Source organism: Chiroxiphia lanceolata, chromosome 6, assembly GCF_009829145.1.
Source record: "Chiroxiphia lanceolata isolate bChiLan1 chromosome 6, bChiLan1.pri, whole genome shotgun sequence".
Lineage (NCBI taxonomy): Eukaryota > Metazoa > Chordata > Aves > Passeriformes > Pipridae > Chiroxiphia > Chiroxiphia lanceolata.
Window position 1 is genome coordinate 46,870,243 of NC_045642.1, and position 27,291 is coordinate 46,897,533.

A 27,291-nucleotide genomic window follows, 5' to 3' on the forward strand; every position below is an offset into this window, starting at 1 on the left:
TTTGGTTCTTTTTAGAACACAAGTTCTAGAAACATCACCTTTATGATTTCAGTGACACTTGAGAATAAATGGAAGGAACATAACTCGTGGCAGGAGGAACTTGCTCATGCTAATTTTTTCATGCATTACCTATATGATCAGGATGATTTCTAAGGTTCCAGCCACACACAAAAAAGCAATACCTTTACCTACGATATATTCGTTAAGAAAATGGATAATCATTTGCATTTTCTGTTTCAGCAAACCCTGACATCATTTGGCCATATTTTGTCTCATCAAGTATCAAAGTATAATATTCTCAAAACTAAAAAGGTTACCTGATGATTCCACTACAAGCGTAACAAGTCTTCAAAATTAGGGTGTTTTTTTTACGATCTCCCTGCCTAACACTTCCAGCATATGCTAGACTCATATGACTGTAGTAGTTCACAAGGGGTTACAAAACAAACCAAACAAAAAACACCTCGAAAAACCAAACCATCAGAGTGAGAATAATAAGTCTAAGCACTGTCCTCTCTTTGGCCATACCACTGAAATCATCAAGGCAGCAACAATTATTGTGCTTATTTTCAAAACATGCACAACCCTCCAGCAAGCGATGAAAATGTATTAAGTGGAAAACAACCAACTTGCTGCTACGATGCAATAAAACGATTCAGTAAGGAAAGAGCAAGGCCACTATCAGTCCAAATCAATCTGAAAATAGAAATCTATTTTGATACAGTGATACAAGGAGGTGCTGCAAAAGGACCCATCACCAGTAGCCTAAAGTAAGAGAGTTTCCCGCAAAGGAGTCACAGTGTTTTGCAGGGTTGAGAATCCCAAGAACTGCTTGTGTGTAACCTCAAAGGTGGGGTGGTAGAGAAGGGACAGAACCGATCTTGATTGCAGTGTTTGCGCAGTGGTAGCACATATCTGGTTACTGGAAGGCAGTATTTCCAGGGTGATTCATATCTGCATTTCCAGTATGATGGCCTGGAAAACACAACTAGCTCTATGGAATTTCTCCCCTCTTTGTAAAGTTGAACACTTAAGTTAGCTGGAAAAAAAAAGTGGATTTGAAGATAGATCCAAAAGGATACTCAAAGTAAAGAAGCCTCCTTTAAACTTCAAAGTACATCTGTACAACACCGTCTGTTTCCATATGTAAAACTGACTTTCAGCTAAATCTCGTAAGACCTTAGTACTCAGCAGTTCTGCTCCACTGGTCCTCAAATACAATTTAATTCCCTTCACTAAACACAAAAAAAACCACCCAGAAAGATGAAAAATGTATATTAAGCACTACAAGAAAATCATTTATCAACAGCACAAGTCTAATGCATATGGATTTTAAGATATTTTTTAATGAGGACTGGTTGGCTATTCAGAGTGTCAGAAAAACTCTTCTAACACAATAAGCTAATGCCAAGCATATTTATCAGAATCCACAATGAAAAACTGTCACTTCTTCCTGAAAAAAAAAAGGACCACATTTACAGAAGCATTCTACACAAATAAGGGGGCTTAAGTGTTTTATTTGTCCATTTGGAATGATTAGTGTTATAATCAACAACATAAATCCACCTCTCAGTGAAAAACTTGACAGCTTGTTATTGCCAAACATATTACAATCTGCTGAAGGGTGAAGAATTACAGACATATGAAGATGAATAACATTATATCACCATTAAATCACATACTTTGTTCATCGCACTTTAATCCTTTAACATTGTAACTAAGATTAGGGAAAAAAATCACTTGTCCAGTGACAAAATACATTGTGTTTAATACACCAATATAACAGTACAGTTTAATACACTAGTGCGTTGAAAGGTAAAAAAAATGGACAGCTTCTTTGGAATAACTGCATCATTGCTGATCTCACTCTTGCACAAACACTGCTTGCAGATGCAGAAGCTACCAGGAAGTCTTCAGAAGTATCCTACTAGGAAAATCCATCACAGCTAAAATAAATTATTCTGAGATATTATACTCATATTACTTGAATATGAGGACCCAAAATTAAATTCCTTCACATTTGGAGTAACCAGTGACATCCCTTATGAAATCAAACAAGTAATGAACAGATCTGCATCCATACTTCAACCATCAAATGAAAATGATGTGGAAAACAGGCTTTCATTTTTTACCCCGTTAAGTAAACAGTTACTTCATATTTGGAAGCTTCTAAGAATTTTAAAGTTTAGTGGTCTGAAACCATTTTTCAAGGTTACTAGCAGTACAAAATTAAGCAGTATCAGTATAACAGCTAAAAGACAAAGCATTTTCAGTTATTAGAGATGGAACATTCTCTTCTCCAAAACCTAATTCGGAAAGTAAAATTTCATAAAAAATTTCCAGGAATGATTGTATTACATTAACTCTACATGAGATGACAACTTCAAAGACTGAAGTTAACACTTACTGGAATCAGCCTTCAAAGTAAAATGGATCAGAAGAATAATGTCTATAATGCAAGTATACTGCTAATCTTTTTCTCAAGATGTTGCCTGGTACAAATGGCCTCATACAGCTACTACTGCCCTATCAAGTCTGCAGACTACTCACTTGTCAGTTATTTATGATGTGAATGTGAAAAATAGATGGACACAGGAGGCATGTTTCATTATGGCAACAGACGTCTTCTGACCAACAGCAAACAAGAAAAATAAGAAGCCAATTGAAGTTGGAATGTGTGTGAGGAAAATCCCATTCAGTACCTCTTTATATTCTCAATGATTTGCTTTCTTATAACACAGTAACTTGGGGGGAAAAAAAAATAAAATGAAGCAACAGCAAAACAGAATCCCTCCTTTCTCAAGGATCTGAAGTTCCCTCTGAATTTCACCCCACGATACATAGGAAAAGTTGAAAAACAGACACTACTGTGTCAGTGCCACTGGCTGGCTTACTATACAATTCTGTCTCTGCCCACCTGCTGTCACTTACCTTATGAACAGACTGCAGGTTCTTAAGGGCAAAGACTATTTTTTTTTAATTTTCTTTTATACTAGGAAGTGATAGTATCCATATCTCCTCTGTGCCACAGTAATATGGTAAGCTAAATAACATGTTATGCTTTAATTATTTTATGTTCTAAGCTTTAGATCCATCAAAAGTGAGAGATGGTTGCCTAAGTTTCTAGAAAACAAAGGCCAGTTTACACACGTGACCTGACGCAAAATAAGTACTCTGCTTGCCAGCATCCATAATGCAAAGTTTTTATTCTTTGCACCATGCAAAAAACCCACAAGGTTATCATCAACAAACTGTAAGTTATGGTATCTTTTCATCTATTTCAACCCTTTCATTGGAAAGAGGAGGTAGATTAGAAGTAAGGCACATCCTGCACTGCCTGATCAGCCATAAGGCGTATTTACATTCCACTGAAAATAGGATCTATTTTAGGGCTGGCAATGCAAGTTGGAAGAAGTAATCAGGAAGAACTAATCAAATGCACTTGGAGTACCATAATGTCTAGTCACAGGACTGTAGCAAAGAAACAGACAAAACATCTTTTTTTTACTATTGAAAATCTAGGTACTTTATCCAAATGAAACTTGAAAATGATAGACCTACAAAAGTACAGGGCCACTGGCTCATAAGGCTTACTGGCACTTAATTCTTTCTTTCACAGTGAAAGGAACGGACATAATCATGGAAGTGTTAAATAATGCAGCTTAAGATGCACCTGTCTTCGGTTAACTTCTAAAGTTATCTTAAAAGTGAGCTGGTAAGTTAAGATGTTGTTATTAAAAGATATTTAAATCCATGAACTTGTTTTCATCATTACCTTGAACTAAAATTTACCCCAAAAAATCAAAGGGCAAAAATCCCATAGCAACTGGGGATAAAGTTACAGTCATGTTGACATCTACTCAAGTAAACCTTTAACAAATAATAAGGACAGAATACAGATTCTTTGCCAACAGATCAATCACAGCATAGCATTAAGTTCTCCTCCAAGTTTGAACTGGCTCTTATTCAAAGTAATATGAGAACTGGGTTCTCCAAACATGAAAGGCACCTCAGCTGGCTTCAACGTGAAAGTTGTCAAACTGTGCAAACTCAAACGAGCGAGTTCCAAGAGCAGCCCAGCCATTGCTTGGTTTAGAAACAGTGACATTCTCCCAGAGCGGATAACCATTTAACAGTCCTGAGGCAGAATTGCCCTGTCAAAAAAAGGAAAATGTTAGCTTTGTAAAATCTAGCATCTGTGTTGACATTGAGCCTACTCACATGGGAGACAAGACAAAGCAGAGAGATGTCAAGTCAACTTTCAACTACGTTTCACACATTTTTCATGCAGAGGTGCTTCTAAATATTGCACAGAATCCTCCAGTGTCTATCAGCTCTGTGAAACAGATCTAATGCCTTTACGGGGAATATATAAAAGGCTCATCTTCCCTAACTCACAGCTTTACTAACTCAGTGTAAAATCTGAAAGGTAAACTGGTTTTCCTCTTCCACTTTTACTAGGCTCCCTCAAACAGCTCTACTGTCTTAAGATATCTGGCCCCTACTTATGATATACATGGCACTAATTCTGCAGAATTAGGCAGAAAGTAAAGATAGATTAAGCTGAGAGGAAGAGGAGACAGCAGAACTTTCAAGTATCACTCAAGCTACTTCAAGCCATTGAAATTAAAAACAGTTTCAGGAAAAATTACAGTTTATCTTGCCAGTGTTCCACTAAACAGTATTTAGAAAAAAGTACTTCAGTTTAATTGTATTTCTTAATCTGAAAGACAATTATAGACACAGGTAAAAGCAAGGAATGCCTTGCAAGAAGGAGTTAATGTAAGAATTCTTTAAAGCGGGTTCTGCTCTTCTGTTATTACATCAAAAATATATTTGGTACAAAAAACTTGAACAGCCAGATGGAAGTTTGAAGCACCGTAATTTTAAAGTTACCGTGAATGTCTTGTGTTTTAAGTTATTTATGTTCAGTAAACTTTCAGGTTAACAAATGTCTTGGCCTGTTTTACAGATGGCAATCACTGTTATAAATGTAGGTTGTACCACAGCCAAAGTAAACTACATCCATTCCAGGAATGACTCAGGTACAAGTGTCCCTTTGTCTCCATATGTGATAGCACAAGAGAAAAAAAACCAGCTCCTAATACTCAATGACATTTTAGCATGAGGGACTCAGTGCATCATTTTAGAAGAGTTATCTTCAGTAGCAGATCTCCCCAGCTAGGATTCAAGCTTCCCCACATTCCAGACCCACTGCAGTTACAAACATTATATTAGACAATGGGATTAGGCATTCAGAAGAAGGAATTAAGGCCTTTTAGTTAATTGCACCAATGCCACACTCAGGTGAGTGCACAGGTATATTTAAAGTAGAGTTTGGGAGTACTTTCCTCACCAAGTGACTATGGTCAAAAGGGGGGGAGGGGGAGGGGAAGAAAAAAAATGTGGGCAGGCTTCTCATTAACCGTAGCCATTTATACAGCAACATTATGCCCATGCTTATTATTACAGTAGAGAAGGTTGGCAGCTCATCTGAGTTTCCTAGTCCTTTACTAGCTGCACATACAAGGTCTTAGCCTGCAAAGGGAACTGGTAAGAGACAGATTTGTAAACAGGCCAGTTTTGTAGTTTACGGACTGCCTTCAGAAAAAGGAAATCAGATCTTTTTGTTAGCTTAAACAAGAGATTTGCCTCTCTGACCCTCCTACCTCCATCTTCCAATTCATCTTTCCAGTTATTTTCTATACCCTCTACGGTTTCTCAAGATCCTTTTAAAAATACAGGCAGCAGAACTTGGTATGGCATTTTAATATTGGTTAAAATAACAGATATTATTTATGTTTTAGATAGGGTAAACTAATACAAGTAGACCATCAATAGTATAGCATTGTTTTGTCTAAACCATTTAGGACTGAAGTTTCATAACTGTTTTTCTGGCTTTTTGCCGGTGTCCTTACCTGAATGTTAGAGTAAGTGTGTGCCATGCATTATCCCGGACACCAGAAAGTCCTTTCATTAATATTTCTTCTCCAGCTGCAAAACATGCTTAAGTTAACAAACTGTTACTTCAGCCTTTTGCTGATACTGATAGATACCAAGCCAGCAAAACAAAATAATATCTATTTTTCAGAAGTGCTCAGGACTGACATTTTAACCAATTTCAATCACAGTATGGAAGGCTTAACATGCAAACCGGGCTCTACATTATCAGTGCATTCTCCTGCTTTGCCAGGACTGTTTTCCCACTAAAATCTCTAATGCTCTTTGCCATTTGGCATGAGATGAGGATTCGCTCTATTGAGAGTAGGAGTTCATGAAGTGTGACAGTAGCTATAGTATCTATAGACCTCCTTCTTTGTGTATTGTTTGGAACTATTTAAATCACAGGGTTGGAGTTGCCACATCATCATGTTGCTCAGTTCTACTCAAAATTAAGCTAAGCAAAAACTGGGTGTGCCTGACACCTGGATGAAGACCTGAAAAAAAAAATTAAGTGTTACAAGTCTTCAATTATTCAGTAGACAGTTTTAGCTGCAAGGTAATTTAACATTCAGGCTCCCTTCTACAAATCTATAAAGATGACCAAAAATCTCTGTACAGAAAAAAATTATCATATTGTGTAACAAGCATCTCAGCCTGAAATAATGAGGTGGTTAATCATTTCATCTAGGAAAAATGAGTTTTGACAGCCTGAGAAACTAATTGGGTAATGTTGTGATGTCTTATTAAAAATAAATACTGGAGTTGATTCTAAACACAAGTATATTTTACGTACAGCTGAAATTTAAGTTTTTATGGAGTTAGACATTGCAAGAAGCACCAGTGTGCTAAGGGAAGATATGTAAAACCTTCTTTATGCTACTTGTCCATGGTTAAAAGGAAAGGAACACACACACAAACACACAACAATATATCTTATCAGATATTATTGTATTTGTATTGTACTTTTGTAGATCTAGAAGCTGCATTTGACTCATCAGAAATTACTGCAAATTTTAACTCATGAAGTGAGAGGAAATGCATTTAAACAACATAAGCTGCCACTATTTGAAAGAAAAGAACTTTTAGCTACTGATGAAGTTTTATGACACACTCTTTTATGTGCCTGTCAAATGCTCTACAGATGGAATGTTAGCATCACAAGTAGAATATGCTCTCACTCCACTGAGCTAGACTAACAGCAGGATGCATAATTTGAGGAAAAAGTAGGCCACTCATCATCATCACCTAAGCCAGATGTATGTACAGTGACTTGCACTGCTCTTCAAGACAAGTCCCTGCATGTCACTCAGGATTTTTTTCAATGTGTAGTTTAAGAAGACAGACCAAATCTTTCTGTAATTAATACTGTATCAGAGTATGTATGAAAAGCAAAATAGTTTATATTTTCTAGTGTAAAATAGGTTTTGTCAGTGGAAAAAGAAAAAATCCAGAAAGCTAAGCCTAAGTAGCCAGCCAGTAGCCTCAAGATGCTTTCTCCACCTACAAAAAGGGGCCATTATTAGAGCACAATAGCTTAAATTCATAGTGATGACAACTGAACTACAGAATCTGAATGTTAGTTATTTTTATCAAGGTTGTCAAAACAACATGTTCATATGCCAGCATCCTCTTTAGCAAAGAGCTGCTTACCTATATCACGAGTCACTCTGTAAGTGCCATCTGCAAAAACCCAGAAGAAAACTCCCTTGGTACGTCGAACATATATCCCACCATTGTCAACTCTTCCTGCAATAAATACACCCCCATCATGTTGCTTTTCTATGTAGATGTCACAGGTGACTGTCATGTTTACCCTGTAAGAGAAGTTCAGTGTTTTTAGAAGGAAGGAATCAATTTTTTTAAGTAGGCAGTAGGTAGAAGAATATTCCTTATTCAGTAGAGCAACCTCCTTAAGGAAAGATTTAGCAATCTTAATGTGGGAGAAACACAGAACTTGTTTAGACTCATTCCCACATGTGAGTTCATAGATTTTCGTAAGTATGGCAATTCTCAGAAACCAACACCAAAACAAAGTGTATTGTCAGCAAGTTTCAATTAATTATTAAAATAAAATTTAAAAAAACCAACCCACACAAACAAAAATCTACCCAACAGTAGTTTTGCATGTCCACAGAAAAGCTGTCAGGTCTGCAAAATAAAAGCTGCTTCTAGACAAATCAAATCCAAGATTCAAGGTCATAGCACCAGATCTGCTAAAATTTGCCATTTCTCTAGGATTTTTAATACAGGACAGGTCTTAAATAATCCAGACTGCTTGCCCCAAAGCCAAAACAAATGTTTTTAAACAAAATGTTCAAATAGGTTGAAATTATTCGATTTTCCTGAGGTGATACTCCAGCTCAACAGTAAGACACTATATTATACACATAATGACAGCTGTGAAGGAGAATAAAGCAAAGTGATACCAGAACCATCAAATACCACCTAGTAAATTTACACTTCTTCCTCCCCAAAGTTGCATTACAAGCCTCTCAATCATAAAAATTAAAAGCATTCTTTACCTCTATTAATGTATATTCAAATTAAAAATCTATATCCCATATCTGAAAACGTTTGCAACATGGATACAGCTGCAAGGTCACATATTTAGGAGGTTTATAATTATCCATGATTATTTACAGAATGTGAAAAGACTCTGTGACACCAGCTCAGTTGATAACTGAATCAAAGAATATCTATTTTAGATATCTTTTCTCCTCACCTCTAACACACTAGTAATGTTATTAGAAGTATTAGATTCTTGGATATATATTCATTACACAAACCAGATTACTTTCTTGACTCCCTATGTATTAAACAAGAGAACACCCACATCCTCCTTAAGTCATTATTAAGAGACTGGAAGCAATGAATAATTAATTAAATAGTAATGTTTCAGAATATAGCTAGGTTCAATAAAACAATCAGAGCAAAACACTAACAAATTCAGAAGGGAAAAAAAGGCTTTCACATGCACAAGTTTAAAATGCAAACTAAAAACAACTAAATAATCCTGAAAGTGAATCATAATAAATTGCCACTAACGACTGAAGTCAAATATGATTCCACAGAGAAATTTAGTGCAAGATTGGTTCTGAATTTTAATGGCATACACTAATTATTGAAAACATCTGCCAGAGACAAGATTAGCTTTAAACTGAGGATGAAGCAAACAAATCTGAGGGCCTGAAATTGAAGACCAGCATTACAAAAAGTTACTGATCAGTAAAACTTGAAGAATCAGCTGAATATTCAGGACACAAGCATGGTTCTGAAAATAAAACAAAGATTAAGAAAGAACTGGATCAAAAATGAAATAATAGGAAGTGTTTAGGAATGTTAGTACAGTACTTTAAGAATACAGCCTGCGTAGAATCACTGAATATGATTTACTCAATGAGGAAAGTTGATTATAGGGGAATATGAGATTTTTTCTTAACAGAGGGCTGTAAGAGAAAATATCAGATAACTGAAGAACAAGCTCCAGTTACAGGATTATGACATTCTTCCAGGTTTCAGATCAAAGTGATTCAATCACTTCTCCAGGCCTGAAATTAGAAGTGTGAAGCAAGTCCTTAAAAAGCATTTGGGACATCAATGATCTAATCAAAGCGAAAAAAATGTGACAGAATGGCTACTTTAAAGACCATATCAAAAGAATTTAAGCTAGACTTCTTAGCAGAAGAAAAAGTTTTAAGCATGAAGTTTATCCTTACTATAAAAGCACAATTAGTTAACAGGCTCTTTCCCAGATGCTTCTTAATTCTAAATAAACATTATTCTAAAATATGCTGCTTGATTCCAAATTACCATTACAGTTCCTAGAAAGAATTGTAATTGTAACCATACTCTTATCAAAGCAGTAAACCTCAGTTACATTCACCCAGAAATATAACTGGTTGAAGTAGCAGTTGAATCACATCCACACAATTCTAGGAACTGCTCAGAAGATGGCAGTCTGCAACAAATACAACTGAATTATCAATCAAATAGTCTGGAAATTATGAGACTGATCAAATTATTAACAATTAATCCAGATAACTCAAAATTATGTAATTTAAAAGTAATCAATTTTTTTTGTCCCATTTAAAAATATTGAAACTCAGGGCATATTTTGAATTAGGATCTTGACTTGGTCTTTCTAGTACGTCAACTCAGATCCATTATTCTGAAAAAATACCTTGAAAAAAATATGCCCAGCAAGACAGAAGTTAAAAAAAAAAAATCCAAGACAGTGTAGCAGTGGGCCAAATAACCAAAAGATGCGGTGGACTTCCCATCCTTTAAGAGTCATTTAGACAGACACAGTTGATCTTTGGCCCTGAGCAGCACTCAATGACTTTTGGAGGTCCCTATGACATCATTCCTACATATGTACAGAGAATTTGAATACAAAAGCACAAGCCCTCTGTCCAAGAGAAATGAGGCTTGAGACAGATTTACTGATCCTAACTCACACTGGTAAGGAGGACATTTCCCCAGACGTCACTAGAAAATAGTATTTACATACCACTGAAAATTTCCTATGATACTGATGGTCTGGTCTGCATCAGAAACCCAAGTGATGGGCCGCTGAACCACCACCTGGCGGAGTGTGAACACATGATCTCCTGGGTCAGAAGCATTTACAAAGTATTCAAAGACACCTGTCTGATCTGCAAATTTGGGGCTTCACTGAAAGGTGGATTACCTGTTCAGAAAATAAAATACATATCAACTCTGAAACATTATTTTTCTTCTAAATACTCGTGTTTTCAGAAATTTCCCCTGAAAATTTTCTTCAGAATTTTGACCTGCTGTATGAAAGCATAGTCTCCAAAACTGAAGTTTTTAAGTAGACATCAGTTTTCGCCAACACACTAACAAAGTAAATTGCCTTCTTCCCTACCTCCCTTCCAAAAAAAAAGTTCACTACAATTATGAGCTATACCATTTGCATCAAGAATTTCAAAACTGCTACTGAACATCCAGTTAAAGACACAGTAAAACACACCTGATTTCAAGTGATGTGTACAGGTGTAAGTTGTTGGAGAAACAGATATAAATAAAAAATAAAATTAGAAAAAAAAAAAACACAAAAAAACCCACCAAAAAAACACAAACAATCCCCCCCCCAAAAAAAAAAAAACCACAACAAAACAGACCTCAGACTACTTCATGTAGAGGATTCAAATAGCATAACTTACTACCTTTCTACATTATGGTTATACCTATGTGTGAATAAAACTTTTGGATAACAGAATTCTGACTTACGTATATTAAAATCATCTTTGTAATTTGAAGGAAAGGGATGAGGTGGAGGCGGCTCTGGGTAAATGCATTTATGTCCTGTCTTGAGTGTGGTTAAAGTGTAGACTTCATCCACATCTAGATCTAAAGAAAATCTTCCCCTCCACACCTAGAATTGAAGAAAGCTCAAGCTGCAAAAATTAAACAACTAAATGACTAAATACTCAAGTTCTCGAATTAAAGAAGATCCTCTAAAGTCCTGCTTTAAGGCAAACGTCCTGTCTTCTTGCCTCAGCATTTAATATCTCCAGGCTATTTTGAAAACTCCTTTCCCCCAAATTCTTTATTACCTCCAAGAAAGCTTGTATATAACTGGTAAAATTGTAATCAAAAGGCCTTAATGAAATGTGCCCTAAATATGCATCTTAAGCATAAAAGTCAAGGAGTTTCAGCAAAGGGGGAAGACGCACCTGAAATTGAAGAGAGACTGTAATTATAACTGATCAACTCACCTTTACAGGGTGGAGTCGCTGAAAAAGACTCGAGTTTCCAGATTCAAAACCAAGTCTAGAATGCCACACTTGAAGGGTTTCCACCATAAACTACAACGAAACATAATATACAATTTAATACAACAGCAGCAAAATAAACAACCTTGAATATTCACCTTGAGAAGCATCAGTCCTCTATGGGTGTCTAATTTTTGTTATTTTAAAGCTGTTAAATGATCACATTAGAGGACGTGACTCTGCTCAGCTAGTCATTACATATGCCTTATATTTTTATCGATTATACATCAATAATGTCCTAACATGCAGCAATCTTGTTTTTAAAGACAGAAAGCATTGCAATCACACAACATAATCTTTAGCTTCTCTTTACCAACAATGGTACCCCTTTGATACAAGCTCTGTGCCTAGGAGTAACTAGACTGAAATAATCTGCTAATTTCACTTTAACTAAACTTTCACTTTAGTTTAGTTGCTGGTCCTTTGATATCCATTTTTGAGCAAAGTATTTTGCTTACAGACCTCCGAAATTCTGCAATACTATGACATATCAATAACATTAGCTACAAATTTTAATCATACCTAATCCCTAAAATTAGGGATATAAGCAAGCAACCTAGAGCTTGCTTTTCCTAAGCAAATCATTTTATTGCCAAAAGTATTGTCCAAGCTGTCTCCTCGTAAAGGAAACCAATGTCGTCAAAAATCAAATTCTGAATAAGTAAACACTGTCAACTTCTGAGAAGGAATCATCCAAATCAATTAACAAAGATTCACTCCAGTTTATAGTGAAAGTATTGTTCACATTTCAGAGTGAAATTTAGTTTAACAAGATTAAAAAAGGAGAATAAACAAACAACAACTGGGAGATTCTCAGAATTTTCACAGGATGCAACAACATAACCTACAGCATAAAATCAACCGGTTATTCCCCTGGAAAGGAGTTGATGGCCCTGCTGGTCAGATAAACTCCATCAGCATAGTCAGAGCACCCAGCATTGGAATAAATTCTAAAGAAAAATCCAACTGCATGTCTCTTCTGGTGAATTTCTTCTTCAATATACAGATGATAAGGAGGTAAGATGGAAGGTAACAATTCTACAATTTCAGTCATGACATTGCATCTCCTGGTAAAAGCAGAATTAGAATGCTTAAAACTTTGCCAGGTGTGTACAGTCTCTGGTATTGGAGGCTGTTAATTTCTTGCTAACCCGTGGTACTGTCTTGCATGTATTTGATTATGAATAGTAGTTCATTTTACAAGATTGTTCAAGTGTATTCAAGATCTACTTACAAATGACCCTTTGAGGTAGAAAGTTGCTCTCTGAGGTGTGACACTGAAATTAGGCAGTGGAGGCCTGATACATTGAGAGTGATTATGAGTCTGAAGAAAAAAATAAATTTAACAGAAGGAACATTCATTACTGGAATGCATCACAAGGCAACCCATATGAAAAACATGCAGCATAGAATTGAAATTAAAAAGCACTCATTTATTTCACTGTTAACATAATAACTACAATTACACTACTTAATAATTTTATTGTTAAAACTGATTTTAAAAAAGCACATGATTAAACTTCCTCCCAGAGTGTGTAATCAAATTAAAGCTAATTTGTGATAAAACGATAATGAAGACATATATATTGGTCTTCAGGAAGACTATTCAAAACTTCACATAGAAAAAAGGACCTCTAGTGGACTCACTAACAAAGCTACCAGTATCAAAGGACATTCACAGATACTGAACTACATAAATCAAGACAGGTCCTTCATAACAAAACATTATCTTTCCTAGTTCGTTGGAATTGCTGATGCACATACCATAGTTTCAATGATGATGGTAAGGTTCCCTAGACCATCTGTCAGAGCTACAAAACTGCCACCACCTTCTAAGTGTCCATCCACTTGCAAGTATGACCAGCCTGGCTGAGTAAATTGTGTTGTGTGTGCTGAGACAATATGAATAAAAATCAGAATACAGTAAGACTTAATAAAAAATAGTACCATTTTCAGTCTTAATTAAATTTCTCTCATACATGCTTACACAACAAAAACCTGATTTGGGGAAGAAAGTAATAGAACTTCCAAAATAAATTCTACCTATACAAGAAGAAAGATTAAAGAATTATATTAAGGCACAATTTAAAACACCAACTCTCTGGCAGAAAAAACAGTTAAAATGATAGAGGTTATTTAGACAGGAAGAACAAGCTATTACACCGCTATATAAGGTACTCACATACATGCAATTTGAAAATTCATCATAGTTTAGATTTTCACAAATCTTTTTTTTTTTCTTTAAATAAAGTAAACATTTGAGCCGGAGAAAGCATAGATGGGCATCTCCATAAGAGATAAATAAGGTTTTCAGCATAAAGGAGAAAATATGACCCAGATCCTGAAAATCCTGAGCAACATGGACAAAGGAACAACCGCTCAGCTGTTCCCAACTGTTCATGGGACAGTTCGGCCATTTTTGGTTTAATGCTTTTACATATATAGGTAACCAGTATAAGAACAAAAATTAAAGTATTTGTTTTGTACCTCACTCAGAGCACCGCAAATCCTACTTGCTCTAGTGAACAAACATTACATACAGACTGGACTACATACATACAGACTGGACTACAGAGTAGCCAGTGAATCCATGTGTCCATAGATAGACACTACGTGAACATACTTCCTTTTCCCCAAGCTTAAGGAAATGCTGATTTACACAAGCCAAGAATCTCAAGCATGGCAAGAATACAGAGGTTCATTGTTCCATTTTCTCAAACTGAGAAGTATCAAATGAAATTGATACTCCTCAAAGATTAAAAATAGAAGAGGGGAAGAAAACATGAAAGCACACTAACCCTTACAGGCACTTTGGATCAAAATATTGTAATAGTAATGGCTATAAAGGCAGTAGCTTATTTATTTCTGCTACATCTAAAGGTAAACTATTAAGATATTAGATCTTTTTGCTTTCTATTGAAAAGAGCATTTTTTTCTCCTTTTTTAAAGTATTCGCAAAACTTTTCCCAAATCTGCCTTAATTTGGTACAAAAAAAAAATAATACACATAAAAACACTAAAGAAATTAAAGCCTCGGAAAATACAGTGATGCTCGGTGTCAGATCATTGAAATTTTAACTGCAAAGTTTTTACCTGTAATCCAGATAGGAGCTTCAACTTTATAGTGGCCACTCCATGGCTCTTGTGCTGTCATTAGCCCACACCGACCAAAGGGCAACTCTTCATAATAACTAGCCACTAAGTTCCACGCGATTGTCCTGGAAGAAAAACAGCTGTTGGCTGTGCAGTTGGCTCCATTCATATGGATAGTATTATATTCAGTTAGTACCAGAATCCATTCCTCTTTTTTCTCCAGCATACAATGAAAATAATTTGGGGGATGGGGGTAGGGAGAATATCTTTCCAGTTAAAGGGAAAAAAAAAAACCACAGGAGAGAAGAATAAAGCAAATCAGCTTGCACTGTTGAGAGCTTCTTCCAAAACTTGTGATGCATTCCCTGGCTATATCATCATAAAAAATTGCATATTAAACAAAATGTGTATTGAGGGTTAAAGACTCCATTTGTTTGCACTTTTCTCCTGTTTTGAAGGCAAGAAATTTTGTTAGGAAAATTTATATCTTTTTGTTGGGGTGTTATTTGGTTGGAGTTTTTTTGATTAATTGTTTATTGTTGTGCATGGTGTTAAGTTTTTTTGGGAAGAGTTTTTTGGGGGAGCAGTTAAGTACCACTAAAAAAAAATTATCCTTTCTTTATCCATATAAATAAAAAACAGAAAACAACTTTAACCAGACATTCTCCATGAGCTGTTGCTATTTCAACAGGTTACTGTCAGGATACTGAGGTTAATCACTTCAGGTACTTTGATTTGGTCTTCACTGAAAATGTTTTGCAAGGATTGTAAACTTTAGACCTCTGGGTCATAAGTATGGAAATACAGCTTAATAGAGCAGTTATGTAGAAAGGAAAAGCTGGCAAGCTGTTCTGCTGATGTATATGGGTGACTGCAAAGGCCTCATCCTGAAGTCACTGCCATAGATTAATCACACTACACAAGCATATGAAGAGACCCTGGAATTCTACAAAAACATGCTCATAAAATAAATAACTCTTGATTTGTAAACTCAACATGCTCACATCAAACTTGTTCTGCTGATTTCAAACTTACAAAGAGATGTAGGAAACTCAAGTTCAAAGGAAACAAGCTCAGAGAAAGATAAGCTGCCTTTCATCAAGAAGATTCTGTTTTTAATATAAAAGCCAATATAATTTCACTGTTGGATATACAAACTTAAAACTATTCTAAAATAATTTATAAATACAATACATATGCCTGGTAGTCAGGCTGCAAAACAAATGGGACATATATAACTAGAAAGGGCTTGTAAAAACAGAAAAACATTGGGAAAAGACCGATCCCAAATTAAGACATTAAAGTATATGAAAGTTAAGAGGCAATCAGAATTACGAGGAATGTACATAGGAAATATTAATCTGTAAGAAAGCTTCAGTTTGCAGAAAAGCCAAAAAGTTTGTAAAAACCAGGTGACTCAAGAAACTTTCCTTTACAAGTATCTAAGTGATTTGTATTGGGTCCCACTTCAAACATTTCAGACAAAACCAATCCTCTTTATTGTTCCAAAATGAAGTTACATAAAAACTAAAAGCTTTGAACAATATTGATTACATCTTGATGCCGTATTTTCTTTAACCAGACTTTTTCTTTCAAATTAGTAGGTTTGGCACTAAAAACATCAAACTATATTTACTATTCTCTTCTAAAACTGGAAGATATGTGATTTCCCAGTAAAGAGAACAGCTTTCTTCCAGTTTTCAGTTTGGAACGAAAATGTGCAGAACAGTAAATTAATGACTACAGTGTGTTTTAGAATGGATTCTGAGGAAGAAATTGAATGGCAAAATTAGATAATTACATCCATACATATTACTTTTGACCAAAGACAAATAACTTGATAAAGACCTTAAGAAAAATACAGACAAATTAACATTATGGATATTTTTCTCCAAAGTTTTTCATGTGGATAGTTCTTCTTAAAAACATTCTCTTTTTAATAATTATTATCAGTCTCAAAGGCATCTGAAATTAGCTGCATAAACCATTGGATGTTGTGGAACAGTAACTCAAGAATACACTAAAACCTGTGGAACTTCTACCCCAGAAAGAATTAAGGACAGCAGACTTCATATGTTACTGCATTTGAATGCAGGCTGACAGCAGAGTGAGTTTCAGTTTACCTGCTTTCTTACCATAGCAGATAGACATCTTATATAGTACTTTAAATAATTCTTACACACCAAATTGTGAAAGTGAGCAACAGTGCACAACACTTACGAGGTCATGTTTCCATTGACATAGTTTTGGTTCAGGATCCGAGCCCAGCATCCTGCACCTACTTCATCATTGAAAGTACTATAATCTTCTGAAGACCATAGTTTCTTCTCAGTTAATATGGCATTTTGCACTGTTTTTGTCCCAGGATAGTGAGCCCTACATAACATTTTAAAAAGAAAGAGTACTTAGCACAAAGAAAAAAGTCAATGTTTAGAAGTACATATAGCAGCAATGATTCATCTCCTTCAAACTGAAAATGAGAAACAAAACATCTTTGGAATATTACAAGTGGAATAGAAGAAAATGGACCAAGGTGGAGTCATAACATTCCAGAGCTTATTGTATTTGCATCAGTAAAAGATTATTTCTTCTGATATATGACAGCATAAAAGTAAACTTCAATTTAAAGATGCTGTACAATTTCTACAGCTTGTTAAAGCAAAGCTCTATCCTGAAACTGAGCTTGAAGATTTTCCTAACTAGTCTGCTAAACAGAGAAAAGACATGTTAACTCATAGGATCTTAAACAAAACCATAAATAATTGTAAAATCAACAATAAGATACAGTACTAGGCATTATTCTAAGAACTTAACTGTATGAATGTCTTCGGACCTAAAAATGAACTTAGCTAATTTTTTTAATAAACTCAGGTTTCAAAAAAGCATGCTAGTCGGACTACAGAAGTTACAGAGGTGCAAATTGAAAGTAGTTGAAACATATAATGAAAGCTAATTTTCTTTTTAAGATCTTCCTTAGTATGAGGAGAGATGCTTTCTCCTAATGGAGACTATTGATTACATTCAATCACAACACTGATTCACTGTGCAAGATTTGTCTGACTGAAGTAAAACCTTTTTAAATCACTTGCAAAGGTACCTAGCATATTCATTGAAGACACTAAGTACATACACTAAAATGAAATTATCAGCAGCGGAAAGGAAAGTATAAATACTTCCTTTACTATTAGCCTGAAACTTGACAAATTGATACATTCATGGCAGGGACACAAGAACACCACTTTTTCTAGGCTGACTGTTAAGGGTTTTTTTCCATTTTTTTCCCTCTACTGGACAATGGGCCAGTGTAGTTCTTCATACCTAGCTTCACTAATGGGAATGTAACCAACAGTAGAGACCTTAGCTCCATTCTTCTCTGCTCTACAAATTACTGTATATTTCCCCTTTGGCTTGGAAACATAAGTATTACCTCAGTACCAAGCAAAGGTTTTTGTAGTGGCATAAAGTGCAGAGCTTGCAAAAACAATGCAGAGGTTTTCACACTCCATATCCTGAAAAGGTGTTTAATATTATGTGTTAACAACCCTGCCAAATAAAAGCTGAAATACGTAAGAGATTATTTAATCTACCTGTTAAGACTGAATCAGAGTAGGGATGTAAAACTTAACACTTGTAAAGAGTTAAGCAATTACAGTTTACTTAGACAGTAAGTAATCCATACATGATCCACGATTCCACCTGCAAAAAACTGCCAGGATACTGTTCATGTTCAGAATGGGGGGAAGGATTGATTGCAGAGGTAAATGACACTGACTGCCTATCTGTATCTGGAGAAAAGGTCTTCATTTCTACACCTCCTATGGGTCAGATATATAAAGAAGGATGAAAAAAACCCACTTGAAGCAAGGAACTGCCACATTTGAAGTACTTGATTGGGTCAGGCACATTTATGGCACCTAGTAATTAAAATTTATAGCTATTGTAAATTGAAAAGTTAATGAGCAAGTCTTACACACATTTCCATTCAGCCATCAAGTCAGAAATCAGTGTCAAATTTAGTCTACTAGCACGATATTAGCATCATATGACAAAGTCCAGAACTAGTAAAACAAGTCAGCCGGTTGCATGCTTTCCAAAAACAACTTTCTCATCAAAACAAAATGGAAACTAAGAATCAAGACATTACCGTAACTCAAAGAAGAATCACAGCCCAAATCCACTTCTGGATCACAGCCATTTGAGTAACAGACCAGTGAAGTCAGTAATACAAGGCTGTATACAAAGCTGTAAAGCTAAAGCACTTTTTGCATACCAACTAAATTACCAAAAAACTCCCCAGAATAAACAGGGTTGTCCAAAACACCTTCAGTTCATCAAAAGTACATTCACAGCCAATAGGAATCTTCAATATAATAGAGGACTCACGACTCAACGAAAGAGTTGAGGCTGTTGCCAGGACAACAGCCGTGTGATTTGATGTGGGTTAGTAAGAAAGATTATACAATCAATCCTTTCCTTGCAGGTAAGAGTACAGAGAATTAAAGGTTTGACTGTGTTTGTTATAAACAAGATGAAGACAGACTATAAACAAACCACCAAGAAAGAAAAAGAGAGAACCCCCTACCCAATCACATCGACCACTCCATGGAGCTCAGAGTCAATCAGCAAGACAAAGGAAATGGGCTCCCACAGTCTATCGCTGGCTATGATCCTCACCTGCTCCAGACCACGCTTATCCAATGTGTACCTCAACAGCTTGGAAAAAAAAAAAAGGAGAGCAAAGAACAGAGAGAAGGGACAAATAAAAAAAATGTTTTTCAAATTGTTAACACCTTATATTGGGAAAGGCAGCATCTTCTTCAGCACTATTTGAACACAGCTAAAAAAAAAAATTATGTTTCAATTCTTGTTTTTGTAACCTGGACAACTGTTACAAGAAACAAAATGTACTAGACTGTCAAGTACAAAGTGCCTTCAAAGCACCTTCTTCCTCTACCATACCAAACCCTAAAGTACATGAAAACAGGAAAAATTAAAAACATTTGGTTGTTCTTTTCTTACAGACACAAAACTACAGATAAATACAAATTATATCACATTTCATGCAAGATACTCTATTGGCAGATCAGGCACTTAGATGTTACAATGCTGATTGTTAAGCTACATACGAGGCAAGGACAACTGAATTATAATGTATAAACCTTGCAAAAGCACAGTAAACATTCAATTAAGAACAGGAGTTGATTCCCCCTATTTTTCCTGCTAATCAGCTATATCAATTTAACAGTGAAATAACAGAATTTAGCTGAGCTCTTCCTAAACACAAACAGCGAAAGAAACAAGAAAAACCCCAGACATGTACACACCTTATTACTCAACTGTGTTGTATGTCAAGCTTTAAAATTGCAACTACTTCACACTTCCCTAGAGACATTTTAAGACCTTGAAAGTCAACGAAACAAATCTAAAATGCCACATAACACCAAGTCTAATGATGTACTAATGACGCAGAGGTCCTCTAAATAGCATTTGCTGTACTTGTAAATTCATGTAACATCAAATGCCCAACTATCTTCAAATAATTCTGTATATTTCTACCAGATACAATCTTCTCTTACAGGGCACACTATCTGCAGAAAGAAGTGCTGCAAGATTTTTTTCCACAGATCAGAATATGAGCTAGGTTATGTGCAGTCTGAGTAGCCTGAAACATCAAGATTTCCTCCCCCAAAGTTTTAATAACTTCAGCTAAACACAAGGTTACTACTAATAACATTACCAACAGTATACTTATGTGTAGTACTTTTCATTACATCTTGCTTTAGAATAAGGCAGTATTTGGTTTTCAGACTTATACATAAAAAGGCTAACCTATTAAGTAATTAGAGAAGGTTCCTGATGACTAGAGACAAACAGTTTTAATGTCCATCTTCAAGAAGAAGGATCTGGAAAACTACAGTGCCATCAATCTAGCCACAGTCTCCAGGAAGGTCACAGAGCAAGTCTTCCTGGAAGCCATGTCAAAGCACTAGAAGGGTAGGAGGACAACTGGGAACAGCAGCATGGATTTACCAAGGGCAAATCATGTCTGACAAAGATGTTTGCTTCCTACAACAAGACGATCACCTGTGTGGGCAAAGTGAAATCAGTGGATGTCATATACCTTGACTTCAGCAAAACCTTCCAACTAGGTAGATAGAAAAGTGCAGTCAGGGAGCAGATTACTGGCTTACATTAGGAACAATCCCGTTTGACGTCTTCAATAAAATTCTGGAAGTTTACATTTTGCTTTGCTTGCAAACACAGCTTTCACTTTTTCTGTTAAGCTGTCTAATTTCACTCACGAATTCTCACTTCCAGCCTTCTGATTCTCCCCACATCCCATTTACCTTAAAATTTACCTTAGATATCCATCAGACTACAAATTAAAGGAAACACAAAGAGAGGGAAAGGGTAGTTACTTTTTGTGGATGGATGCCAAAGCAATCACTTCAATTATGTTGATAATTTCTAAATAAGACAATATAGAAATTTAAACCCAGGTCTCCATTCCACACTAAAAAGAACTAAGAAAAAGTCACCGAGAGGTTATACCTGGAAAGAGATTACAGAAGAATATACAGAAAAGGATTTCTGAGGAAAGAATTTAAGGCTATTTAGGAAAACAGACTGAATAGCAGATTTTGCAAACAACTAGACATGGTTATCTAAGAGACATACAGACACAGCTGACTTCTAGCATCTTCATGAACCTTAGCATTTGAAGGACCGATGCCTAAATACTATTATCTTTTACTAGGTCAGCAAGAACTCTGATAGCTGGTATCTTAAAATCAGCACTGTCTGAGAAACATGGTGTTCTCGTTTTGTACTACCCTTAGTTTCTTGACAGATAACACCACCGCACAGGAAAACCTAACTGTTCCTTTTCTGTGATCAGCAGTGGCAGGGGGAGTTGGGGAAAAAATCTCTGTGACATTCAAGAAAAACCTCTTACAAAAAGAACTTTCATCTTAAAGAACAACTAAAACACATCTGTGGTTCTAAAGGCACAAGCAAAAACAGGTACTCCTAGCCTTGATTCTGTCAAGCTCTTAAAGACATAAGAACCATACACACTCAGTGCATTCATTCTGCAGGTTGTACTGGCATGGAAATCATTAGTAAAACATTTCCTAATGGACTATAACTTGCTGAGGTGCAAGTCTTGCCTAACCTGGGAAAGTTCTAAATTTTTAAAACAAAGGAGTTACTCAATGCTGACACTATAATTTGTATTTCTCTGGCAGCAACTTCCAGGTGATCTGTGTTTACAAGCTCAACACATATGAAAGTAGTTCCTTTATAAAATCCCTGCTTAACTGACTATAACCCTTGAATCATGCATTAATTTAAACAAAGATGAGCATATCACACTTCCTTACATATAGAGGATAACTGGTACACTAGTGACCACAAAAATGGTTTTATCACAGTAAGGTTAACAACATAGATAAGTTAACAAATGTAACACAAGTGAGCAATTTACGCAGATATAGCTCATTTCCACTTGGGACATGCTGTAATTTTTAAAAAAATATTTATAGTTTTGGGAAAACAGAGATTACAAAGAAAGTAGGAGCAGCAGAATAAGTATCAAGCCAGTTGACAGAAGCAAGGTAGTAAGAAACTGTATTATGGAACCAGAGTGAAGGCAAACAATCGAGTTGGTATTTGCCAAAACTGCAACAGTGGGCATTCCTAGCTGCCAAAATTGAGATAGGTTGTATTAGTTTACAAAGTTTGGATGTTTGTTTTTACTTCTATTTTACTGTCTGTGTGTGCACTTTTAATACTATCTGTTATCAGATACAAGCAACAAAACAGAAAATTCTAGATTTAAGATATGACCAGAAAAATCACAAGCATGTACCAGGGAATACCACAAGCACAGCAAGTCCCAGGGTGATAAGTTCCACTGTGAAAGTTCAAGTTTACCTGAAATTAAAACCAATTGAAGACCAAGAATTCAGCCTGAAGTTTTTCTGGCTTTGAAGATGCACATGCAGGTTAGTTAGAAGTTTCCTGTCATTCACTATTGCTAAGAAGCCTAAAACACAGCTCCTAAATGGATACTTGAAAGAAATAATGGAAGCTTACACATGCACTAAACTGAAAAGAGAAGAAGACAAGAAAGAATAATCCATCACCACTGTACATGATGATGAAAAAAATGGGAACGGCTAGGAAGTATGCAGTAAGAATATATGACTCTTGAAAATGGAGATGAAAACTTACTTAAAGAGAGGAAGCAATAATCCATGTTTAAAATGCCTCCCTTCTCCCACACTTACCCGACTACCTCAATAGCATCATTAAGATAGGGATCAACTATCATCTCCTTTGAAATGTTCCAATCTCCATCCGCAGCGATGATGCCAACGTTCCTTAGACCCAGTCTGTCCAAAGAATGTCGAAGCACCTTAGTAACAGACAACACCACTTAAAGTACAGCCTTCATCAGTAAGGCAACATGAAAATTTAAGACTGAAAACAATTTAAGAACTGTAGGAGTCATCAGCATTTATCTTCAGACCAAGATGGATAAGAAAAGTTCTCACTTCTCAAATGACAACTAAGACGAAGTTAATGGTAAGTATTTTTAAAGCTGAAGGGTTATTTATGATATTCAGACAGTCATTACACAAAAAGGGGTTTCTTATCACTTGGATTACTTTTGACACCCATATATACTCCACTTGGACACTCTCAACATACTGACTCCATGCATGTATGCAATTTATTACACGTAAGTAATGGATTTATCATAAAGTCAGTCATATTAAGTTGATCTAAAAATAACGACTGGCTGGATGCGGCAGTGGACATACCTCCACAAGTGAAAGAAGTGAAAGTTAACCTGATCCCCAAAAAAGTATATTGAGAGAATGGGGACTGAAGTTTTAAAACAGAAAAGACCTTGTAACCATGCAGTTCTCTATAGGAACAGAAATCTTTGCCTAAGACCTGTCCTGTTCAAGTGAAGAGCACCTAAACACTCTTCTCACAGCCCATTTTATTGAAGAAAAAAAAGAAAATTTTTCCAACCACTCAAAGATCAATAAGTATGAATCCTTAAATAATTTCTCATAATAGCCCTCTAGCAATAGAAGAAGAAGAATAGGGAGAATCTCCATTTTTCATATAGTCAAATAAGGACAGAAATCAAAGTCCAAGTGTTGATGACAATAAAAGCCTAGATCTAAAGGACATAAAACTTACTAAGGAGAAGAGAAGTAGCAATGAAGTTCTGTTCAGCTGTTTGAAGCCTTTGAAACACAAAGTTTACCAGAAGAAAAATTCATAATGCTAGAAAGTCACCACAATTTAAAGCTTTCTAGATAGCTAGACACTGGGAAATATTGCCTAACCATAGAAATAATTCAGAAGAACAAAATGACTGGAACAGTTGCAGAAATTCCAAGCTGAAAGATAAGTACCAAGGACATAGAACTGCAGACACTCAAAATGCATTCCACAATGACATATGCAGAATGGCTCCCCCACACAAAGTACTCATGTTTATGTACAGATACTCCTTAAATTCTAGCATTAAAATGGCAGTATTTAAAAATATAATTGGAGGAACAGGATCTTCTTGAACAAGAATTTATAAGCATTAGAATCCTCATTTCTTTTTTCTTTTTTTTTCTACTTAATAAGAAACATAACTAATGCCTTAGTGGATGAACTAACTAAAATAACCTCTTACAATTAAGATAAATACATAACAGATAAGCTCTTAGTTAACAGACATTACAGAAAACGTTTGATGTGCAGCAGCACACTTCAGTAAATTGACCTTTTTCAAAATGACAAATTGCAAACACAATTATCATGCTGATTAGAGAATAGGTGACATGTGACACTAAAAGAATGAATGGTAAAACAGGTGTTAAAAAAACCCCAACTTTTATCAGTTAACATAAAGTGAAGAACAGGCCAAAATTTTTCAGTAAATATTTGGGTGATTTTAAGAATAAATGTTAAACTAAATATTAAGCTCTACAAGCCAAAAGCTCAATTCAACAGCAATTCCAAATGAATGCTGCACCTAGACTTGACAGCTTGTTCTCCACATTCCTTCTCCCCACACTAGGAAGTCAAGACAGTGGAAAAAGCCTCCAGGTGACATGACACAGAGTTGAGATTGTTCAGCCTGGAAAAGAGAAGACTTCAGGGCAACCTAACTGCAGCCTCCAGTACCTGAAGGGAGCCTACAGGAAAGATGGAGAGGGACTTTTCTACAAGAGCCTGTAGTGATAGAACAAGGGGGAATGGCTTCAAACTGAAAGAGGGTAGGTTTAGATCAGTATAAGGAATAAATTCTTTACTGTAAGTGTGGTTAGGCACTGGAACAGGTTTCCCAGAGAAATGGTGGATGCCCCATCCCTGGAAGCGTTCAAGGCCAGGCTGGATGGGGTTTTGAGCAACATGGTCTAGTGCAAGGTGTCCCTCCCCATGGCAGGGGCATCAGAACCAGATGATCTTAAAGGTCCTTTCCAAATCAAGCCATTCTGTAAGTCTTATCTGCTTTTAAGAAGAGGTAACTCTATTGCTTCTTAGCCTCGAAGCACCATCAAGGAAAGGAAGAAACCAGAAGCTTGTACTTAAGATTTCACTGCAAGATAATGTAACAAACAGAAGAGAGTTTTCAAAGCATGGCAGGGGGTAGCAGGGGCATTCAGCAGTGAGAAATATTAGAGCCTCGAGGCTGGTTATGTGAAATATTGTGTTCCTCCAACCTTTTAGAACAAAAGGTACTGAATTTTGCACAGCTAAAAACACAGAGCATCTACTATGTTTTCCATAAAATAAGAACCTGGAGGTTTATAGCAATATTTAAGGTACTATAACCTCAGAACTTTGCTACAGAATTTTAAGTAATTCTAGATCTTGGACTTCTAGCTATATCCAAGCCAGTATGAAGATGATACAAATTTGTATGATTTCAGACACATTGACTGAAGTGTCCATTAAAATGTGAAAGTCCTAAACACTTAGCATACGCTGACTTGCTTTACAGCCTAGAGATCTGATCATTTTAGCATTCCATGCGTGCAACTACAAGAAACAGAGTTCAGTAAGTGAAGTAGTTGCAGAATTAGGGTCTCTACTGGGCAAATTCAGAAAAGCTAATTGTTTGCATATGATAAGACAAGCATTTCACTTTACAAAAATAAGAAAAAAATACATACCTTAATGTATTTGCTACTAAATGCCCTTTCATTCCATATCTATAAAGGAAAAGTAAAAATCCATTTAGAAAAATCAGGATATGTTAATGCATAATGGAAGATTTTATTTATATATATGTGAGATTATACAATCCATTAATCAACTCCATGTTTTCGGTGTGCTAGAGGAAAGTGCTCTGGTTGGTTTTGTTATCAGATTTTCAGGGGAAAACTCTGTATGGAAGTTCATAATAGCTGGGTTTTTATCTTTCTGTAAGGTCTCCTGATTGCCTTCTTGCTGAAGAGTGCTAGAGCTGCTTGAGCTCTACAATGGCAGTAGTGTTACACATGACTGTTACCACTTGGTCTACAGTTTTTTGGGAATCATAGAGAAACACACTGTGGCTTCAAAGTGTGACCTAATGAATGGGCCCTGTTGCAGTACAATGACATAGGAGAGTAAGAATAACTCACATATTGAAAAATTCAATGAAGATTACAGTTCTTTCTAATTTACACAGGACTACATCCAAACTCAAACACAAAAGATATCTAGCATAGTTTAAGTAAACAGACACAAAATGAGCTCATTTCTAAATTTTCCAACTTTTATGGAAAGAGTGTTTAAGCTAAACACAGCTCAAAATTCAAAAGCAGCAATACATTCCTGCCTTTGAATTTTGGAAAGGAAAGGAATCCTTTCTAGCAAATCACCTAGCCTATAAAATGTATAAGCAGAAACCTTGTTTCTTATGTTGTTTTTTTTTAACCACAACATGAACACCGACTCACATTCACCAATAAAGGTGAAAGTATCCCCCATAGGATTAGATTACACGACCATGTACAAGCAGACAGTTTCCTGCAGATGAGATAAGCCCTACTGATTTTGGTATTTCCAGATCTTTCAATAAATGCTAACATGTGACTTTTGAAATGAGCCAGTAAAAAAGTTAATTACTGAAAGGCTCATGTCATCATAAACAGCAATACAGAACAAGTGCTATAAACAAAGAGAATGGTAAAGGCTAACAATGAAGAATCATAACAGCATTAAAATTGTTCTGACAGTTTCTGAGCCTTCACAGACCTCACTGATTTCATGTATTTCAGGTTATACCCACAAAGAAATTGAACAATATGCAATGTCACCACACTTCCTATAGAAGCAGAAACTCCATTTTCTTAGAAGGAAAGAATTCTGAAGGCCAAGTACCATGAAGTAACAAAACAGAAGTCGAGCATTACTCAAATATATGAAGCGCAGAACTTACCTTCTAGTC

General features: G+C 35.8%; 1 protein-coding gene across 1 annotated transcript in view; it reads right to left on the reverse strand.

Moving 5' to 3' along the window:
• Positions 1 to 1,497: 1,497 nt before the first annotated feature.
• GALC (galactosylceramidase) overlaps positions 1,498 to 27,291 on the reverse strand; it is a 33,192-nt gene continuing 7,398 nt past the window's right edge. Inside the window, 13 exon segments of the mRNA XM_032691110.1 lie at positions 1,498 to 4,158; positions 5,922 to 5,994; positions 7,594 to 7,757; positions 10,454 to 10,607; positions 10,610 to 10,633; positions 11,197 to 11,341; positions 11,685 to 11,774; positions 12,976 to 13,065; positions 13,506 to 13,633; positions 14,835 to 14,959; positions 17,055 to 17,210; positions 19,417 to 19,547; positions 26,030 to 26,068. Of these exon segments, the coding sequence (XP_032547001.1) occupies positions 4,011 to 4,158; positions 5,922 to 5,994; positions 7,594 to 7,757; positions 10,454 to 10,607; positions 10,610 to 10,633; positions 11,197 to 11,341; positions 11,685 to 11,774; positions 12,976 to 13,065; positions 13,506 to 13,633; positions 14,835 to 14,959; positions 17,055 to 17,210; positions 19,417 to 19,547; positions 26,030 to 26,068 (1,467 nt within the window). The 3' untranslated portion in view covers positions 1,498 to 4,010.